At 42.9% G+C, this 15,332-nt stretch overlaps 4 protein-coding genes across 4 annotated transcripts; 2 read left to right on the plus strand and 2 right to left on the minus strand.

The window, feature by feature from the left end:
• Positions 1 to 420: 420 nt before the first annotated feature.
• On the minus strand, positions 421 to 4,321 carry IL334_001704 (uncharacterized protein; the record flags this gene model as incomplete). The annotated part of the gene is made up of 16 exons (XM_062933459.1): positions 421 to 598; positions 676 to 791; positions 852 to 872; positions 945 to 1,817; positions 1,874 to 2,359; positions 2,430 to 2,542; positions 2,594 to 2,675; positions 2,725 to 2,904; positions 2,951 to 3,129; positions 3,175 to 3,209; positions 3,261 to 3,346; positions 3,405 to 3,581; positions 3,669 to 3,675; positions 3,725 to 3,936; positions 4,008 to 4,067; positions 4,169 to 4,321. The coding sequence occupies 16 exons, from the start codon at positions 4,319 to 4,321 to the stop codon at positions 421 to 423; spliced, it is 2,958 nt and encodes a 985-aa protein (XP_062789510.1).
• A 705-nt stretch (positions 4,322 to 5,026) lies between these two features.
• On the plus strand, positions 5,027 to 7,082 carry IL334_001705 (uncharacterized protein; the record flags this gene model as incomplete). The annotated part of the gene is made up of 5 exons (XM_062933460.1): positions 5,027 to 5,233; positions 5,539 to 5,635; positions 5,701 to 6,223; positions 6,296 to 6,481; positions 6,539 to 7,082. The coding sequence occupies 5 exons, from the start codon at positions 5,027 to 5,029 to the stop codon at positions 7,080 to 7,082; spliced, it is 1,557 nt and encodes a 518-aa protein (XP_062789511.1).
• A 467-nt stretch (positions 7,083 to 7,549) lies between these two features.
• On the minus strand, positions 7,550 to 10,450 carry IL334_001706 (uncharacterized protein; the record flags this gene model as incomplete). Its single annotated transcript, XM_062933461.1, has 13 exons — positions 7,550 to 7,926; positions 8,022 to 8,100; positions 8,165 to 8,326; positions 8,405 to 8,442; positions 8,500 to 8,638; positions 8,719 to 8,790; positions 8,941 to 9,082; positions 9,183 to 9,351; positions 9,439 to 9,611; positions 9,679 to 9,758; positions 9,849 to 10,213; positions 10,290 to 10,354; positions 10,416 to 10,450. The coding sequence occupies 13 exons, from the start codon at positions 10,448 to 10,450 to the stop codon at positions 7,550 to 7,552; spliced, it is 1,896 nt and encodes a 631-aa protein (XP_062789512.1).
• Positions 10,451 to 12,508: 2,058 nt separating this feature from the next.
• On the plus strand, positions 12,509 to 14,629 carry IL334_001707 (uncharacterized protein; the record flags this gene model as incomplete). The annotated part of the gene is made up of 6 exons (XM_062933462.1): positions 12,509 to 12,918; positions 12,978 to 13,163; positions 13,221 to 13,417; positions 13,519 to 13,659; positions 13,715 to 13,792; positions 13,851 to 14,629. The coding sequence occupies 6 exons, from the start codon at positions 12,509 to 12,511 to the stop codon at positions 14,627 to 14,629; spliced, it is 1,791 nt and encodes a 596-aa protein (XP_062789513.1).
• Positions 14,630 to 15,332: the final 703 nt, after the last annotated feature.

The following is a 15,332-nucleotide window of genomic DNA, read 5'->3' on the forward strand; positions in this document are numbered from 1 at the left end:
CACTCACACGAACATTCTTCCAAGAATACTGCAAAAATCTCAGATGTGAATATCGACGTTATCTCTTCTGATAAGTATGGGCAGGTAAGAACGAGTGTAGGGTTCTTCACGGCGACGTGAACTGTGTCACTAAATCAGCTCACACATTGGCTAGTGTGCGGAAAATGACATGATGGTTATATACATGACATGCGAGACAATTTATTTACAACTCCATACACATACGACTGATTCTGTGTACAAATTGGGAATCGAGAAGCGGCGCGGTCGGCTCGTCAAGGGATATTTACAACAATTCTGAGGATATACTATGCCACTATCTGGACTTCTTAGCTATAAGTTTACAGCCCTAACATATTTTTACCTGCCTGATCAGCTTTTATGTGCTCGACATCGCAACATATAAACAAACCTGATGGATCAGAATAAAGAAGGGTTCAGCTCCCATTGCTTCTTATCAACCTTCATCAACCCAACGATCGCATCCCTGGTTTCATTGTAATCAGTCAGGATCTTGTCAACTTCATTCGATATAAACTGATCAAATTTGGCAACGGTAGCTTGGTGTTGCTTGCTGATCTCCATCATTTGGGTTTTACTTCATATTCACCATTTTCAAGTCAGCTTTGCATAGCATGAGAAAACGAGGGCTCGAGCTCAAGAGCAGCAACTTACCTCTCTTTTTGAAAATCATTCAGAATGGACTTAGCTAATTTACCGAATTGTTCTTGAGCTACGCGAGTTTTCTGCAAAGGTAATTTGATCTTCTTTTCCGAAGCTTCTTTCATAAGCTAGTACCGCACCATGAGGTCAGCTGTTTTGCTACCACAAATAAGGACGATATAACTCACGTTTAGGACATCGTTCCAGTGCTTTCATACAGACGTCAGTTATGCTTGCAATAGGAGGCGAGCCGATAAGTCATAGTATTAAGTACAACTCACTATATGCATATCGGATACAGTTTTGCTCGCCGCATTCTCAGCTTGACTTATTGCTCTTGCTCTTGCGTTTGCACCACTACTTCTCCTTCTACTTGGTCTCTTCTCGATTTGTTTTCCCGGAGCTTCGTCAGATTCTCTCCTAATACCAACCACATGATCTTTGTGACTTTGGTTACTGGACAACGAAGGACGTTCGGGTCGGACATCTCCTGCTGCAAGTGAGGACGAAGGTAAAACGGATAATCTTGCCTTCTTTCTTGGTTTCTCGATTTCGTCATTGTCTCGGGTTTGCTGAAACATCGCTTCAACGGATCGTCTTGAGACAATGGGCCCTTGAACTGAAGAGTCTGATTCATGATGGTTGTCCATGGCCAAAGTGTCCGAAGGTCCTTCCGAGCGTTCTTTCCGTTGCTCCAAAAATGAAGCCTTTACTTGATCGTTGCTTGTAAGAAGGTTATTAGAAGTGTCGGCAGGATTGGGCTCTAAAATCTCACTGAATACCTTTCTAACGATGTTATTTGTACTTTCAGACATTTCAGGCCCGCTGCCAATGGTCCTTACGGCAGGTATTTTATGTATACTTCTGCCGGGAGCAAGTTCGGCACTTTTCAAACCCTCTTCAGTGATTGTTTGAGGAAGAGGCTCAGTGTTCTTCAGGCTGGATTCTACTTGTGTAGCAGCGTCTGCTCCGGTGCCTCGTGTTTGCGTGGATTGCTGGACAGCGAGAGAAGCGCTGCCATACTGAGCTTGAATACCCAATGGTAAAGGTGAATCATTTGAAGGCTTTGCCGGCTTAACGGGAGCTCGTGAAGGAATATGAAAGACGTCGTGTAGTAGGGTTTTGGGGGGTTTCGAAGCTATATAATTGCTGACCTGGAACCGAAATACAAGTCACTTCTGTCCAAGATCAGCTGGAAGAATGTACTTACAGAAAATACCGGTGGAGAGAAAATTTGAAGGGATCCTTCAGCTGAAGAAGGTGAAGAAGGCGGCGGAGGACTTATTCTTTTCTGTCTTTTGCCTGTTTTCTCTGTTGCGCTCTGAGGGGTACTTTCATTGTAGATTCCAATCGATGTCTCCGTTTCCCAAGGTAGCGGAATTTGCCCTCCCTCTGTGGCAGCACCTGCTACCTGATGTTCCGTAACTGATGCAGGTGTTTCATGAGTACCGCTGATTTTATTTTCTGACAAAGATGTTTTTTTCGGACGACCACGACCTCGTTTAGCAGGAGTTTGTTTTTCAGACTTAGATGGAACAGCAGCTTGTTTTCCAGCCAATTCTTTGACGTTCTCAGAAGAGCCACCCTTGGATTCCGTCGGACGTGTAGAAAGTACTTCTGGATCCGGTTTGTTCTGTGCTTGACCAGAAGACTCGGAAAGTTCAGATGACAGTCGGGGAGAAATCATCTTCGATACCTAAGACTGACATTAATGGTAGTTTACGACATGAATTCAAAAGACATAAAGTACCTTGTGAGTGACTCACAAGGTATGGCTGTCCTTTGGTATCCTTCAGGAATTTATCGACTTGCTCAAGCTTCACACCAAACTGTACAAGGATGTCATCGTTGTCCTTTGTCATGTATGTGAGATTGATCTCTGATATAGGGATTGTTAGCTGAATCTAAAATGTAGGCCAGAATGACTGACCAAAATTATTGTGGACAATCAACTTCATAATATTCCTATGCTCGAAAGCGGTATCTTCTTCTTCACCATCCTTGTCGAAGCCCTAGAAATCGATGTCCAGTCAGTCTGATTCATCGGCTGTGCCAACTCACCTTAAAAATAAGACCCCACTGGTCAAGGTAGAGGATGATTTTGTCCTGCTTCAGATACCGTTTTGCCTTTTCCGAACTCAAATGGTCATCATCGTCGACGATCAAAGAAGCCGCTTGATATGCTCTAGGTCTTTCATGAGAAGTGTCTTTGGCCAGAATGTTGAAAATGATCATCAGTTGCTAATATACCATTAGCCCAAATACGTGAAAGTAATGAGAATCTTACATCTGGTTCGTATGCCTTTTCTTCCTTCCCCATTTTAGTAAACACCTCCTTCAACACTCCTTGTGACCATTTTTGGTTCTGTAAGACTTCCTTCAACTCCTTGGTTCGGATTTGAAGATTCGAGATCGGAGAGAGTAGGGCTTGCACAATCCGCAGTAATCCTATGGATGTTCCGGTGGCTATGAACGAGTCAGCAATTTCATGAAGGTACTGAAGGTGCTAACCTTTACTCTTGTGCAAGAGAGATCCAAGCTTTTTACTAGAATAGGTGTAAGCCAATTCACTCGTGCTTAGAAATCATGCTACTTACAATCCTAAGACAGCAGAATCCTTCATTAGAGCTTTCCCTTCCTTGATCATTTCATCGCCTGATATGATGCCAAGTATCTCTGATACCTAATTTCAGACAATGGTGAATACGAAGTCAGCTAGACCAGGGCAATTAAATGCTCACGTCGGATTGTAAGACGTCGTTTCCGAACTTGTCAGTCAAGCAATCCTCGAGAAGAGACACGAGAAGAGTGATCCACGCTCGTGTATGGATGTCTTTCGCGTGAGCTGTAAAGATAGATGCTAAATAAGCACAGCCGATATTCTGGGTAACTGTCGGTCGAAGTGAGACACCTACTCCCTATCAGGTTTCCTTTGATTATCCCCTAATGGAATTTCCCATCTTCGAGTGAGCGACTCGTTGAGGGGCTGATCACCTTTGACTTACCAATACACTACAAAGCAATGAGCGTGTAGCCAGGTCAAGCTGATGTCTTGACTCACCTATCCATGATGATCTCGACAACTTTCCCGACTCTAAATGTAAGACCAGCAGAAGTGTCCTCCTTGTCGACATTCTTTTCAAAATCAATTGTATCTGCAGCGGTATCGTCTTCGATGATTAGTTGTATCCTAGTAGAACGAAGATGTTCCGACGTGAGTCGAAAGAAAGTCAAGAAGTATGGGATAGCAGGTGTGCTGATCAGGTTATTCAACTGTGAGATAGCGAGACAGATTTGGACAAGATCATCTCAGCTAATTTCCTCAGCTTTCTACATATGCGTACCTCTTTCTCTGCCCATAAGCTGAATGGCTCATATTTCTCGTATGAGAAGGACGGATCGAGCTTTCAACAATCTCTCGTCAGCAATCAAACTCCACTACAATATTATTAGGTGTGTCGAAAAGAAGCATGAAGTTGTTCTTCGAAAGAAGAACCTGACGTACCAGAAGAGCATCTAGCTTCTTCATTCCAGCAGCCCATGCTTGTAGCCTCGATTGCCATCCTGGATTCTTATCTTTATCCATCACATTGCGGATCTTGGATGCCGCATCGGATATGAGTTTGAGTAATTTGGGTGAACCACTTTTGGACGGCATATCGAGTGTCGACTGGACCCGAAATGAGACCCTTGTTCGCCTAAGGAAGGAAAAAAGTGAACCAACAGAAGATGAGGGCGGGATGAGAAGGTGAAATGTAGAGTAGAGGAGGAATTGATTGATCATTTGCAGCCAGGTAGTTGACTGGATTTCATCGTCTTTTGTTGTATTGTCATGTTGGTGGACGTGCAGGGTGGAGGCTTTTTGCTTATTTCATATTTTGTTTCATTGGGGCCCCCTTGACTATCCTATTCATTTATTACAATTACAATTGTTACAAATGTGATCTGAGTTTTACGTAATCGAAAGTTTGTATTCAAAATCAGATTACTATATCGGGTATGACCTCATTTTCTACTTCCGGACTTGAGCGATGAGATGGAAGCCGCGTAATTGCTACACAGTAACACTCACCCCATGTTAATTACCCAATCAGGATATAAAAACAACCGGGCTGACCGGGTGTCAGTGACAGTCATACTTCATACGGTAGTAGATACGAGATGATAGTCAGTCACATCATCAGTAGTGCTATCTCCCCTATCAATCAACCTCATCCATCTCCTTCTTCCTTTCTACTTTATCATTCCATCCGTCCATATACATATCTGACCATACCAAGTCTTTCTTACTTTCTCAAACCTACCTCATAGTTGTATCCTCCCCTTTCTTTAGTCTCATTTGGGATAGATCACTTCGCACAGGATGCGTTTCCAAGCCGCTTCAGTATTACTCTTACCTCTGGCTCTTGCCACCCCTATCAACCCTACATCCGATGATGCTCAAATTGCTCCCCTCGCGGAGAACGGTGATCACATCGAAGATGCTTATATCGTAGTCTTCAAGAAGGGTGTCGACACTAATCAAATCGCTCTTCATCTTACTGGTATTGAGGAGCAGCATGGTTTGGATGTGAGTGCAATTCTTCTCTTCGTCAACCAATCACACGACATATCCTTTGTTTTGATCGAGTACCTTTACGGTATCTGACTCGTCACTTTGGCATACTATTCAACAAGCTTCGTTCTTCTTACTCATCCATCATACGTTCACCTTTTTCCTCCTTCCTCTTCCTTCGCTCCATTACCTTTCAACCCTCTTATCTTGATTCGAAGATCCCTTATTTCTGTGTCGCGTATATCCGCCTTCACCACTCGTTCTCTCCACTATTACATCACTCAGAGATTGACAATAGCTCACTCATTCACGTCATATAGCCCCTCTACTCTTTCTCATCTGATGGAGAGGTAGAATCTGGAGGTATCAAGCATGTTTACCAACCTCCCACTTCTGATAGCGGATATTACGGTTATGGTAAGCTTATCGTTGATGAATAGAGACCTCATTCGTTTTCAAGCTGATTCTCATTCATTATTCAGCCGGAAAGTTTTCCACCAACACCTTGGCTACTATTCGATCTTCTCCCGAAGTCGCCTATGTAGAGCGAGATCAGATTGTTCGAACTCAAGAGATCCCACAAGGTGTTGACGATTGGCTTGAATCTGACTCTGACTCATATCCTGAAAGCGAACTCGCTTCCGACAGCGTCACCACCGAGAAAGGTGCTCCATGGGGTCTTGCTCGAATCTCTCACCGAAACGAACTTCGACTCTCCACTTTCACCGAATACCACTATGACTCTCACGGTGGTGACGGTGTTACCGCTTATATCGTTGACACCGGTATCAACATCGATCACGTCGAATTTGAAGGCAGGGCCAAATGGGGTAAAACCATCCCCAAGAACGATGTAGACAAAGATGGAAATGGTCACGGTACTCACTGTGCCGGTACTGTCGCCAGTAGAAAATATGGTGTAGCCAAGAATGCTAAGCTCGTTGCTGTCAAAGTCTTGGGATCTAACGGTTCCGGATCTATGTCTGATGTAGTTGCCGGTGTCTTGTAGGTTGTCCTTAGTCTTTTCGAGTGTGAAACGGACTTTCGATGCTGATTGTCCTTTGTTGTCTTACATAGATGGGCCGCTGAAGCCGCCTCCGCCGAAGCTGCTGATGCCGCTAAAGAAGTCGCTGCTACTGGAAAGACCAAGTACAAGGGTTCTGTCGCCAACATGTCCCTTGGTGGTGGTAAAGCCAAGTCTCTTGATGACGCTGTTAACGCCGCTGTCGAAGCTGGATTACACTTTGCCGTTGCTGCCGGAAAGTGAGTTCACCGATCCCATGGTTTCTTCGAACGTCAACTGACATGATTCGCACCCAGTGACAATAAAGACGCTTGTAACTATTCTCCTGCCGCCGCAGAGAAAGCAGTCACAGTTGGTGCTTCCACCCTCGGTGACGAGCGAGCTTACTTCTCCAACCATGGTAAATGTGTCGATATCTTCGCTCCCGGTCTCAACATTTTCTCAACCTGGATCGGTGGTAACTCAAGCACCAACACCATCTCCGGTACTTCCATGGCTTCTCCTCACATCTGTGGTCTCCTTGCCTACCTCGTCTCCATCCACGGTACTGAGACTTTCAACCTCCTTAACATTGATCTCGAAGACTCAGTCACACCAACTGGTCTCTACGGTAAAGCATACTCACTCTTACCTAAACTCGCTCAAGCTGTTCTTCCCGCTCCCGAAGTCGCTACAAACGATGATGTCACTTCTTCAAACAGCAAAGATACACTCACTCCTGCTAAACTCAAGAAAGCTTTAGTAGCTCTGGCCACAGTTGGTAAACTCCCTTCTAAGGATCTTCCAGCTGGTTCTCCAAACCTTCTCGCATTCAACAATGCTACCCACCCTGGAAAGTAAAGATACCACAGACGGTCATGAAACGTGTGGAGTGTCAGAAGGCGAAGAAGAAGAAGAATAGCTTAAAAAGAACAGAAAGGATCGGAAGGAAATATATACACAATGCATCTTCAGATAAACCTCGCTCATCTGCCTTTTCCGTTTTAGTTAGTATTTGTGAACGTCGAATGGATCAAACAATATCCCAGTAGTGTAAGCATCAGAGAGAATGAGAATGATCACTTTTGAGTTTGATTTGATAAGATTTATTGTACGATATGTAGAAGAAGAGCATGTATCACCTGTGGAAGAATTACGATGTGTGACTCAGCATCACAAACTCTTTTCAAGTGCAGAAGAGTTTATAAACAATTATTTCATCCCTTTTTATTGATTTATTAAAGTATTCTAATTTATTCTATTTACACGTTTTCATCCACTGAATTCCTTTGTTTTGCATAACACCAATCGATAAAGATGGTTTGGTCTTACACAGCTTTAGCAATCATTTCCCTCCATCTCTTTTGGATTTCAACGGCTTCTCTAAATATCTTATATTTAACATCCAAAAGTGATTTTTCTCTTTCACCAAATTGATCATTCCTTGGATCTATCCTTTTACCCGGATGAGTCATTGAAACCATCACGTCCCATAACTTATTTCCATTTTCCTTGGATGCATTCTCAGCTTCATCTTGGGTGGTCAATGTTTTACCTTGTCTTTGAGTCGTAATGTCATATGCATATTTACCTAGCATTGCCGCACCCAGAACTACCGCCGCAGAAGGTTGAGGTGGAATGATAATTGGCATCGAGAGCACGGTTGATAATAATCTCATTAATGGTCCGTTTTTAGCTTGAGATCCTGTTTTCTCACATGAAAGTGGCATTCAGTATTTCATCAAATTTAGGATGAGAAGGTATTGATTGTAGATATCGAAAATAACAGTAATAACTCACCACTCATGTAGATAGAATCAATCTTATGTCCTTTAGCATTCATCTCATCTACGATATGACGAGTTTGGAGTGCGATTGCCTGTTCACATCTCTATGAGCTACTGCAGTGATAACGGAAAGTGTCACGTTTCCATTTAGCTCACCTCAAGAGTGACATTGAATTTCGCAGCTAAGTCGTTCAAGCTATCATCGAGGGTGAGTCCGACTATTGAGCCTTTCATTCTAGGATCGGCAAGGGGTGATCGATTTCCTATAAGTTGGGTGAGCACAGTCCCATGAGAACCATTAGGCTTGAGAACTGTGGGCTATAGCTCACCGTGCTATGTGGGATGGGAGTGGGATTAGCTTTACTCTTCATCAAGAAACTGAAGATATTAGCTCACCAAGTCAGGATAGAAATGTAAATCCTTAGTTAAATGAGCTGAATCCAAAATGTCAACATCCTGCATTCATGCAATTGCGAGCTCGATTTGCTCACTCAAGGTAGGAACGCCTTTCTCTTTCATCATCTCATCTAATCTATCTCCGAGAAGTTCAAATGTACTCTTTCCAGATTTCTTGGACAGTTCGACAAGTTTGGGGTAGGCAGGATGAGTTTGCATCATGAAATCGATGAGCTACAAGTGGAAGCGGGTCAGTGTATCCCAGTGAATGAGGGAGACTAGAAAGTCAAGAGGCAGGAAGGAACAGAACCCACTTGACCGGTGGAAGATTGACCACCTTCATTCATCCATAAACCGGGGAAGACAGCATCTCGATATGGTCCCCACTGTAGAGAGCATCATCAGCTATGCCTTTCAGCTGGACCCGGAAGTCCTGAATCAGCTGTCGAGCTATACTCACAACACTTCACGTAGAACAGCCAGATGTCAGCTACGAGCATGCAATAAGACGTGGGTCGAGTAGCTTACCCTGGAACCAAGATACCTTCCTTACTTTGAGCGATATGACAAGTACTGGTACCTGCAATAGCTGCTAATCTAGAACTTGCATCATCCAGAGTTGGTTTATCTTGACCTTCACCCGCTGCAGCTGCTACAGTGCCAATCCAGCCTGCATACCTATGTTCATGTGTTTTCAGCTGTGATTGCTCTTATTTCCGCTGATGGGTAAACAACAGCATATAACAGCTGGAGATGGGATCATAAAGTCCAAACTTACGCATCAATTACACCACTTCCAACCGCTGTTCCTTCTACTAGACCCAAAGATTCCGCAGCTGCTTTACTGAGACCTTTACCGACCGGCTGACCAGCACTCAAGACCAAGCCGTTTTTACCGGGAATACCACCAAGTTGATCAAAATCATCCTTTACCATTTGATCAAGGCCTACAAATACCCAGAACGTCTCAGTCAGCTGTATACTAGAGATACTCGTTACACAATATTTGCAGGATGTCAATTATGGGTACCTACCGATTTTATTGAAAAATCTAGATGACCATCCATCTTTACTGATTTCTTCTTGTCCTCCATCACATTCATGTACCATCTTAGCTCCAGGAGGTACGAAAGAGAATTTACAAGTCAATGAACAAGCTGATCGAGCAGGGGAAGCAGTAGCGTTATATGTGAGCCAATCAGGCAAGCTAAGGGGAAAGAGGGGATTGTCAGCTATACGTCGACGTTCAGGCCAATCATAACCGGACAGCTTACTCGAAAAACATGCAATTCTTGAATTTATCTTCAGCCATATGTTTTGATAACCAAAGTGTTTTAGGAACTTCCATTTCAAGCTGTGTTATTGATCAGAAACAGATATTTAGCATTTGACCATTTGAGCATAATCCACGTTAATTGCGACGGTGCGAAATGACAGCACTCACACTCATAGTTTTACCTACGAAACCCAATACACCTTCACCGGTAGAATTGATTTTTTCAGCTTCTTCTTCAGCCCTATGATCTGCCCATAAAACGACATTCCATTCACCACCTTCTTTACCTAAATTACCATCTTTTTCATCTGTTTCACTTTCGCCTGTCCTAGAAACAGATACTGGAGTACCTTGTCTATTGACTACAGCTAAAGAACAAGTCGCATCAAATCCAATTCCTTTTACTTGTTTAGGATCAATGCCTGATTCAGATAAGATTTTTTTACAACATTTGGACAATGATGACCAGATATTAGAGGTGGACTGTTCAAATATTCTGTGATCGGTAGGTGATCGATGAGTCAACGTAGCCTCTGCAAATCAAATTTCAAAATTCAGTCAGCGTTTTAGTTGGTTCCGTATATTCTGGTTGAATGATTGCATACTCACCGGAATGCTCAGCAAGAAGTTTTCCATCCTTGTCAACGAGACAAGCTCGGCCGGATCCAGTACCGCTGTTTCCTCCTATCAGTTTCACTCTCACGACCCATCAGCAGTACAAGGTGGAGAACTCACACATCAAACCCAATATAGTATTCCATTTCGCTCATTTGGCTAGATTTATTTCAGACTGTATATGGTGGGTTGAAAGTGATGAAAGAAGAGATACTCGATGTGTTGGAGATTGCGCTTTTATTGTTTCTGAAAACTACTTCTTTATGAGGAGAACCTGTGGAAGTCTAGACTATTCCGTTGTTGATTTGACAAAGGGATAAACGATGTGTCTGAATACCAATGGTGGCGTAGCTGATGATAATTATCTTTGAAAAAAGGATTGGCTCCACCTGGGAGAAGGGGGGTACAGGAATACAGGAAATTGAGCCCCACATCGTATTTTTTTATCCCCCGGAATGAAGAGATCCGATTTAGGCGTGTCAAGAGCGAGACTATCTGATTTGACTGAGCGTGCGTGAAGAAGTGAGAATAAGGTTTAGCTGAAAGTGAGTTCCGAAACACGTTCCTTGACATATCGCATTCGCAATAGGGGAGGAAAGGTCTCTTCTTTGTCCAATTCAGATACGCATCTCAAAGGGAATATCGCATTCCCCGCAATACATGCCGTGGATGAATTGATCATCTTACGATACTCAGATGAGGTTCTTTTTATGTATTTCTTTGACGAAGTTGGAAAATTCACCTTGTTTCATCATCCATCTTGGCAGGATAACAAAATGAAAAAGAGCGCAGTTATTTACAATTCAATTATTCAAGATAAAAAAACGCGGTGAACTGTGCGGAAATAAAGGGGAACCACCTGCGCGTTCAATGGATTTTTTGTGTTTTTGGTTTTTCTGTCTCACTTTATCTATCCTTATATGATCTTGCATACCACGTCATTTGATAGATGGTCATCATCATCATGATCGTCGTCAGCAATTTTGTGATCAGTCAGGCATCGTTGGAATATATATATATATATATATATATGAAGAGATCTGAATGCATGATCTTGCCACTGAACCTATCGTTCACCATTGACACGCAACGAACACAGAAGTCATAGATCTCACATAAATCTTCAAACGTGACTTTGATCCCTGAATTTCCTTGATTTCACGAGAAAGTAAAAAGAAAAATCACTCCGAAGCACGGTGAAATCGTGAAAGTGCAATCCACCTACACCGACAACCCCTTTTTATATTTTGGCTCGACTCTCGTAGTATCCTATCCAAATTGTAGGGAAAACAGGGGGACGATCAAACGTATCTTGGCATCAATTACCTTATACGTTTTGACTGTTCCCGCAGCTATAAACTACGCTTTCTCACCACATCTTCAGCCATCCATCGTTTCGATTTTTAGTTGCTTTGTTAGTCTGTTTTGTATCTTTAATGGGTTCTGTTTGAAACGTCTTTCATAACTTAACGATTCCTTTATTGTTCGTTCCTTTTGGCTGGACCAATATACGACCGACCTTTCAAATTTAATCAACAAAATAAGACAATCTCGTTGATCGAGATAAAACCATAGCACTGCTGGACAGTAGATTCACACAAAAGGCTAGAGAAACGTTGAATATCTCAAGTTTGTGAGCCAGGTCTCTGTAAGTCCACACACCATCTCAGTTTTGATCTTGATTTCACACTTCTACCCTCTCTCTCTGTCTCTCTGATCGATCGATTGTGTGTATGTGTTCGATGTACGTGTGTGTAAGATACCGCCGTTTCGGTTATATTCCCCCCTTCCTTCCTACTAGTCACCAAGTGAAATAGATATATACATAAATCAACTTTCACGCGCAGTCCGATTATTTGGGATATCCAGTTTCCAGCTGAAACGCCTTTCTTTTGGTACTTCATTCCCTTTCACTTCCGTTCTACCTCCTTTTATCCTTTACTTCTTGACTTTTCATTGGAATATCATCCACTTCACTCCTTGATCTACCTATCGCGCTGTCGAACATAATTATAGCTGACCATCGTCATTCTTTTGCACCTTTCATGAAAGTCCAGTCTCATTCATACTCTCCTCCTCGCAATAACAATCTTATAAAACGACGAGCTGGCTCTCTCTCTCTCTCCTCAATTTCACCAGCTTTCAGACATTTCAAATCATTGCATATTCCTATACCAGATTCATAACATATCAATATCGTATCATAACGCAAAATGTTATTTTCGATCTTATTACTCTCCACATTCCCATTATCATTGACATTGGCCAACCCCCTTGCTCAACCTATTCCTATCCCAGCTGCTGAACCAGTAGCTCTTTCGTCCACTTCCAAAAGAGGAATAACAGCTTCACTTTCTCATGGTCCAGGAACAGCACGTCGGTCTAAAGGATATCATCAAGCTAAAAGAAATGTCATTCCATCACGGCTTCGACATCGTCAAAAGCGTCATTCTGGCTCTGGAACAGGACGATTGGAGATTAGAGACGATGAAGATGGTTTACCTTCAAGTTGGTTGTTATGGGCTGGCGCAAGAGTAGATTCAAAGTATAATTCTGGAGGTGGTGGTTTCGCTGCTGCTTACGCTACAGAACTCACAAAAAGGGCTGATAACGGTGATGTCCAGTAAGTCAGCTGCTCGCTAGCCTATTTCGGTACCCAACAGCTGACAGTAAGTTTTGTAGATTGACGAATCATAATCTTGATACCTCTTATTCCGCTTCTTTAAGCGTTGGTACACCTTCACAAGCTTTGGATATAGTATTAGATACTGGATCTTCGGATTTATGGGTAGCCGATGGAGATTGTACCACTGGTGCTTGTTCAAGTATGACAACATTTGATATCGGTTCAAGCACTTCGAACGTCAAGTAAGTATCGACTCATTCACGAAGTGGCACGAAAACTAACAATGGAATTTCCTTTAGCCTGTCTTCATCTTTTTCTATTGAATATGGTTCCGGTACAGCTGAGGGGTCTTTGGTACAAGATTTAGTCACTCTCGGAGGTTACTCAGTAGCTTCTCAAACTTTCGCTTCCTGTAGTGAAGTCAGTTCTGGACTCTTGAGTAGTGGTGTTAGCGGTATTATGGGTCTGAGTTGGACAGCTTTGGCTTACTCCAAGGGTGAGTGTCATGTTCATTCCACTAAAATCGTCTGCGACCTCCTCTCGTCCTAGCTCTTTGCATTTTTCCAGAAAGAGAACTGATTGACGATTACTGCTCAGCTACCCCATGGTGGATCACACTTGCCAAATCCTCCAGTTGGTCTGACCCTCTCTTCGCTTTTCACTTGGCCAGATATAGAAATGTCGCCGGTGCTAGCTCCGTTGAGTCGGAAGGTGGTGTAGCTACTTTTGGGTTTCTAGGTGTGTTGATTCGTCCGTATACTATTTGTAATCAAGCTGATGTTCTTCGAAATAGATACTTCCCTTTATTCCGGAGATGTCACTTACGTGTCAGTTTCCAGTAATCCCCAATATTGGCAGATCCCAATGGGTAGTGAGTACACTCGTCAAACATCTCATCACCGCACGGCTTGCTGACCCGTTGTTACTAGGCATGACGATGCAGGGCAAGACTGTTTCCCTCGGGTCTTCCAATATGGCCGCTATTGATACTGGTACTACATTGATTGGTGGTCCAGAATCAATAATCACCGCTATTTACGCCAATATTCCAGGATCTGAACGAATGACAGGATCCTACGCACCTTATTTCGCTTATCCATGTTCTACCAACGTCGATTTCGAAATTACCTTTGGAGGATTTACAATCAAGATCACAGACCAAGATTTCAATCTTGGAAGATATACATCTGATACTACTATGTGCACTGGCGCTGCATATGTTCAATCATTAGCATCTTCATCACCTGTTCAATGGATCGTAGGAGATGCGGCGCTCAAAAACACCTACACTGTATTTAGGTATTCTCCTGCAGCTGTTGGATTCGCCAATCTAGCTGGAGCTGTCACATCTTCTGAAGCTGCAGCTTCGACTACTATACCAGACGCTTCTGCAATTGCAGCTTCGACCCTCCCAGTATCAGCTTCATCAGGATCATCTGGACCTTCTTCTTCTTCCTCTTCTTCAATATCAAGCTCGGCTTCAGTTTCTACTACAACCAGTGCGTCTCCATCTCAAACTGCTTCAGAAGATTCCGCACATGTCGTCACTGCCACCGATGCACCTTCTTCAGGCGCCAGTGCAACTTCGACGAGTAATACATCAAGTGCTGCTACCGGATCATCTTCCAGTGGATCAGCTGTGATCACTGGACCTTCCGTATCAGTACTGCTGTTGGGATTAGTAGGGACGATTATTTCTTTCTTTTAGGTTAGAGCACCGTATGTAAATAGCAAATACAATATGACTTAGACTTTTCTCTGATCTCGAAGGGGATTTTTACAGTACCGTATACGATAGTTCCTCATGAACGTCATGGTTTGTAGTCACTACAGAAAGTCGTAGATGATGATCCTAATTCTTTGATGAGACGTGTCTTACGGAGATAGATCGAATAGAGTACATATATATATTTATATCATAGTTGTCTTGATATACAGTAAGTAGCATATGCATTGATTCGCTGGCGCTGCGGGGTTCGTTTTCATCCTTTTACGTATCAGTTGGTACATGCGGAATGTGATTTCATCAGCAATTAAGGGATCAAATAGCTTTCGCCAAGACTAAAAGCGGAACAAGAAAGAAACTTCAATACATTAAATAAGCTTGTTCTGTGCGCCTTCTGATCTGAGTGCGTTGTTGGGTCAGAGAAAGACAGGATAAGGGAAAGAAGAGATCCTTGCGTCGTCATCAACCAGGTGGCTTGTTGGAAGACGATCCTTCTGATGCATATAAGCGTCATTCATCTGAGATAAGTTATACAGTTTGTTGTTTGTTGTTTGTTATGTTTGGATTGTTTCATCAGATGGGGGATAAGTGGGAGCATTTAGACTTTTTTTTGGTTTATTTGTAAGATGAGCTTAATTGGTTAAAAATGCGGGGTTAAACTATTGGTGGTACCTTTTATTTTTAT

Source organism: Kwoniella shivajii, chromosome 2 (assembly GCF_035658355.1).
Source record: "Kwoniella shivajii chromosome 2, complete sequence".
NCBI classification, from domain to species: Eukaryota; Fungi; Basidiomycota; class Tremellomycetes; order Tremellales; family Cryptococcaceae; genus Kwoniella; species Kwoniella shivajii.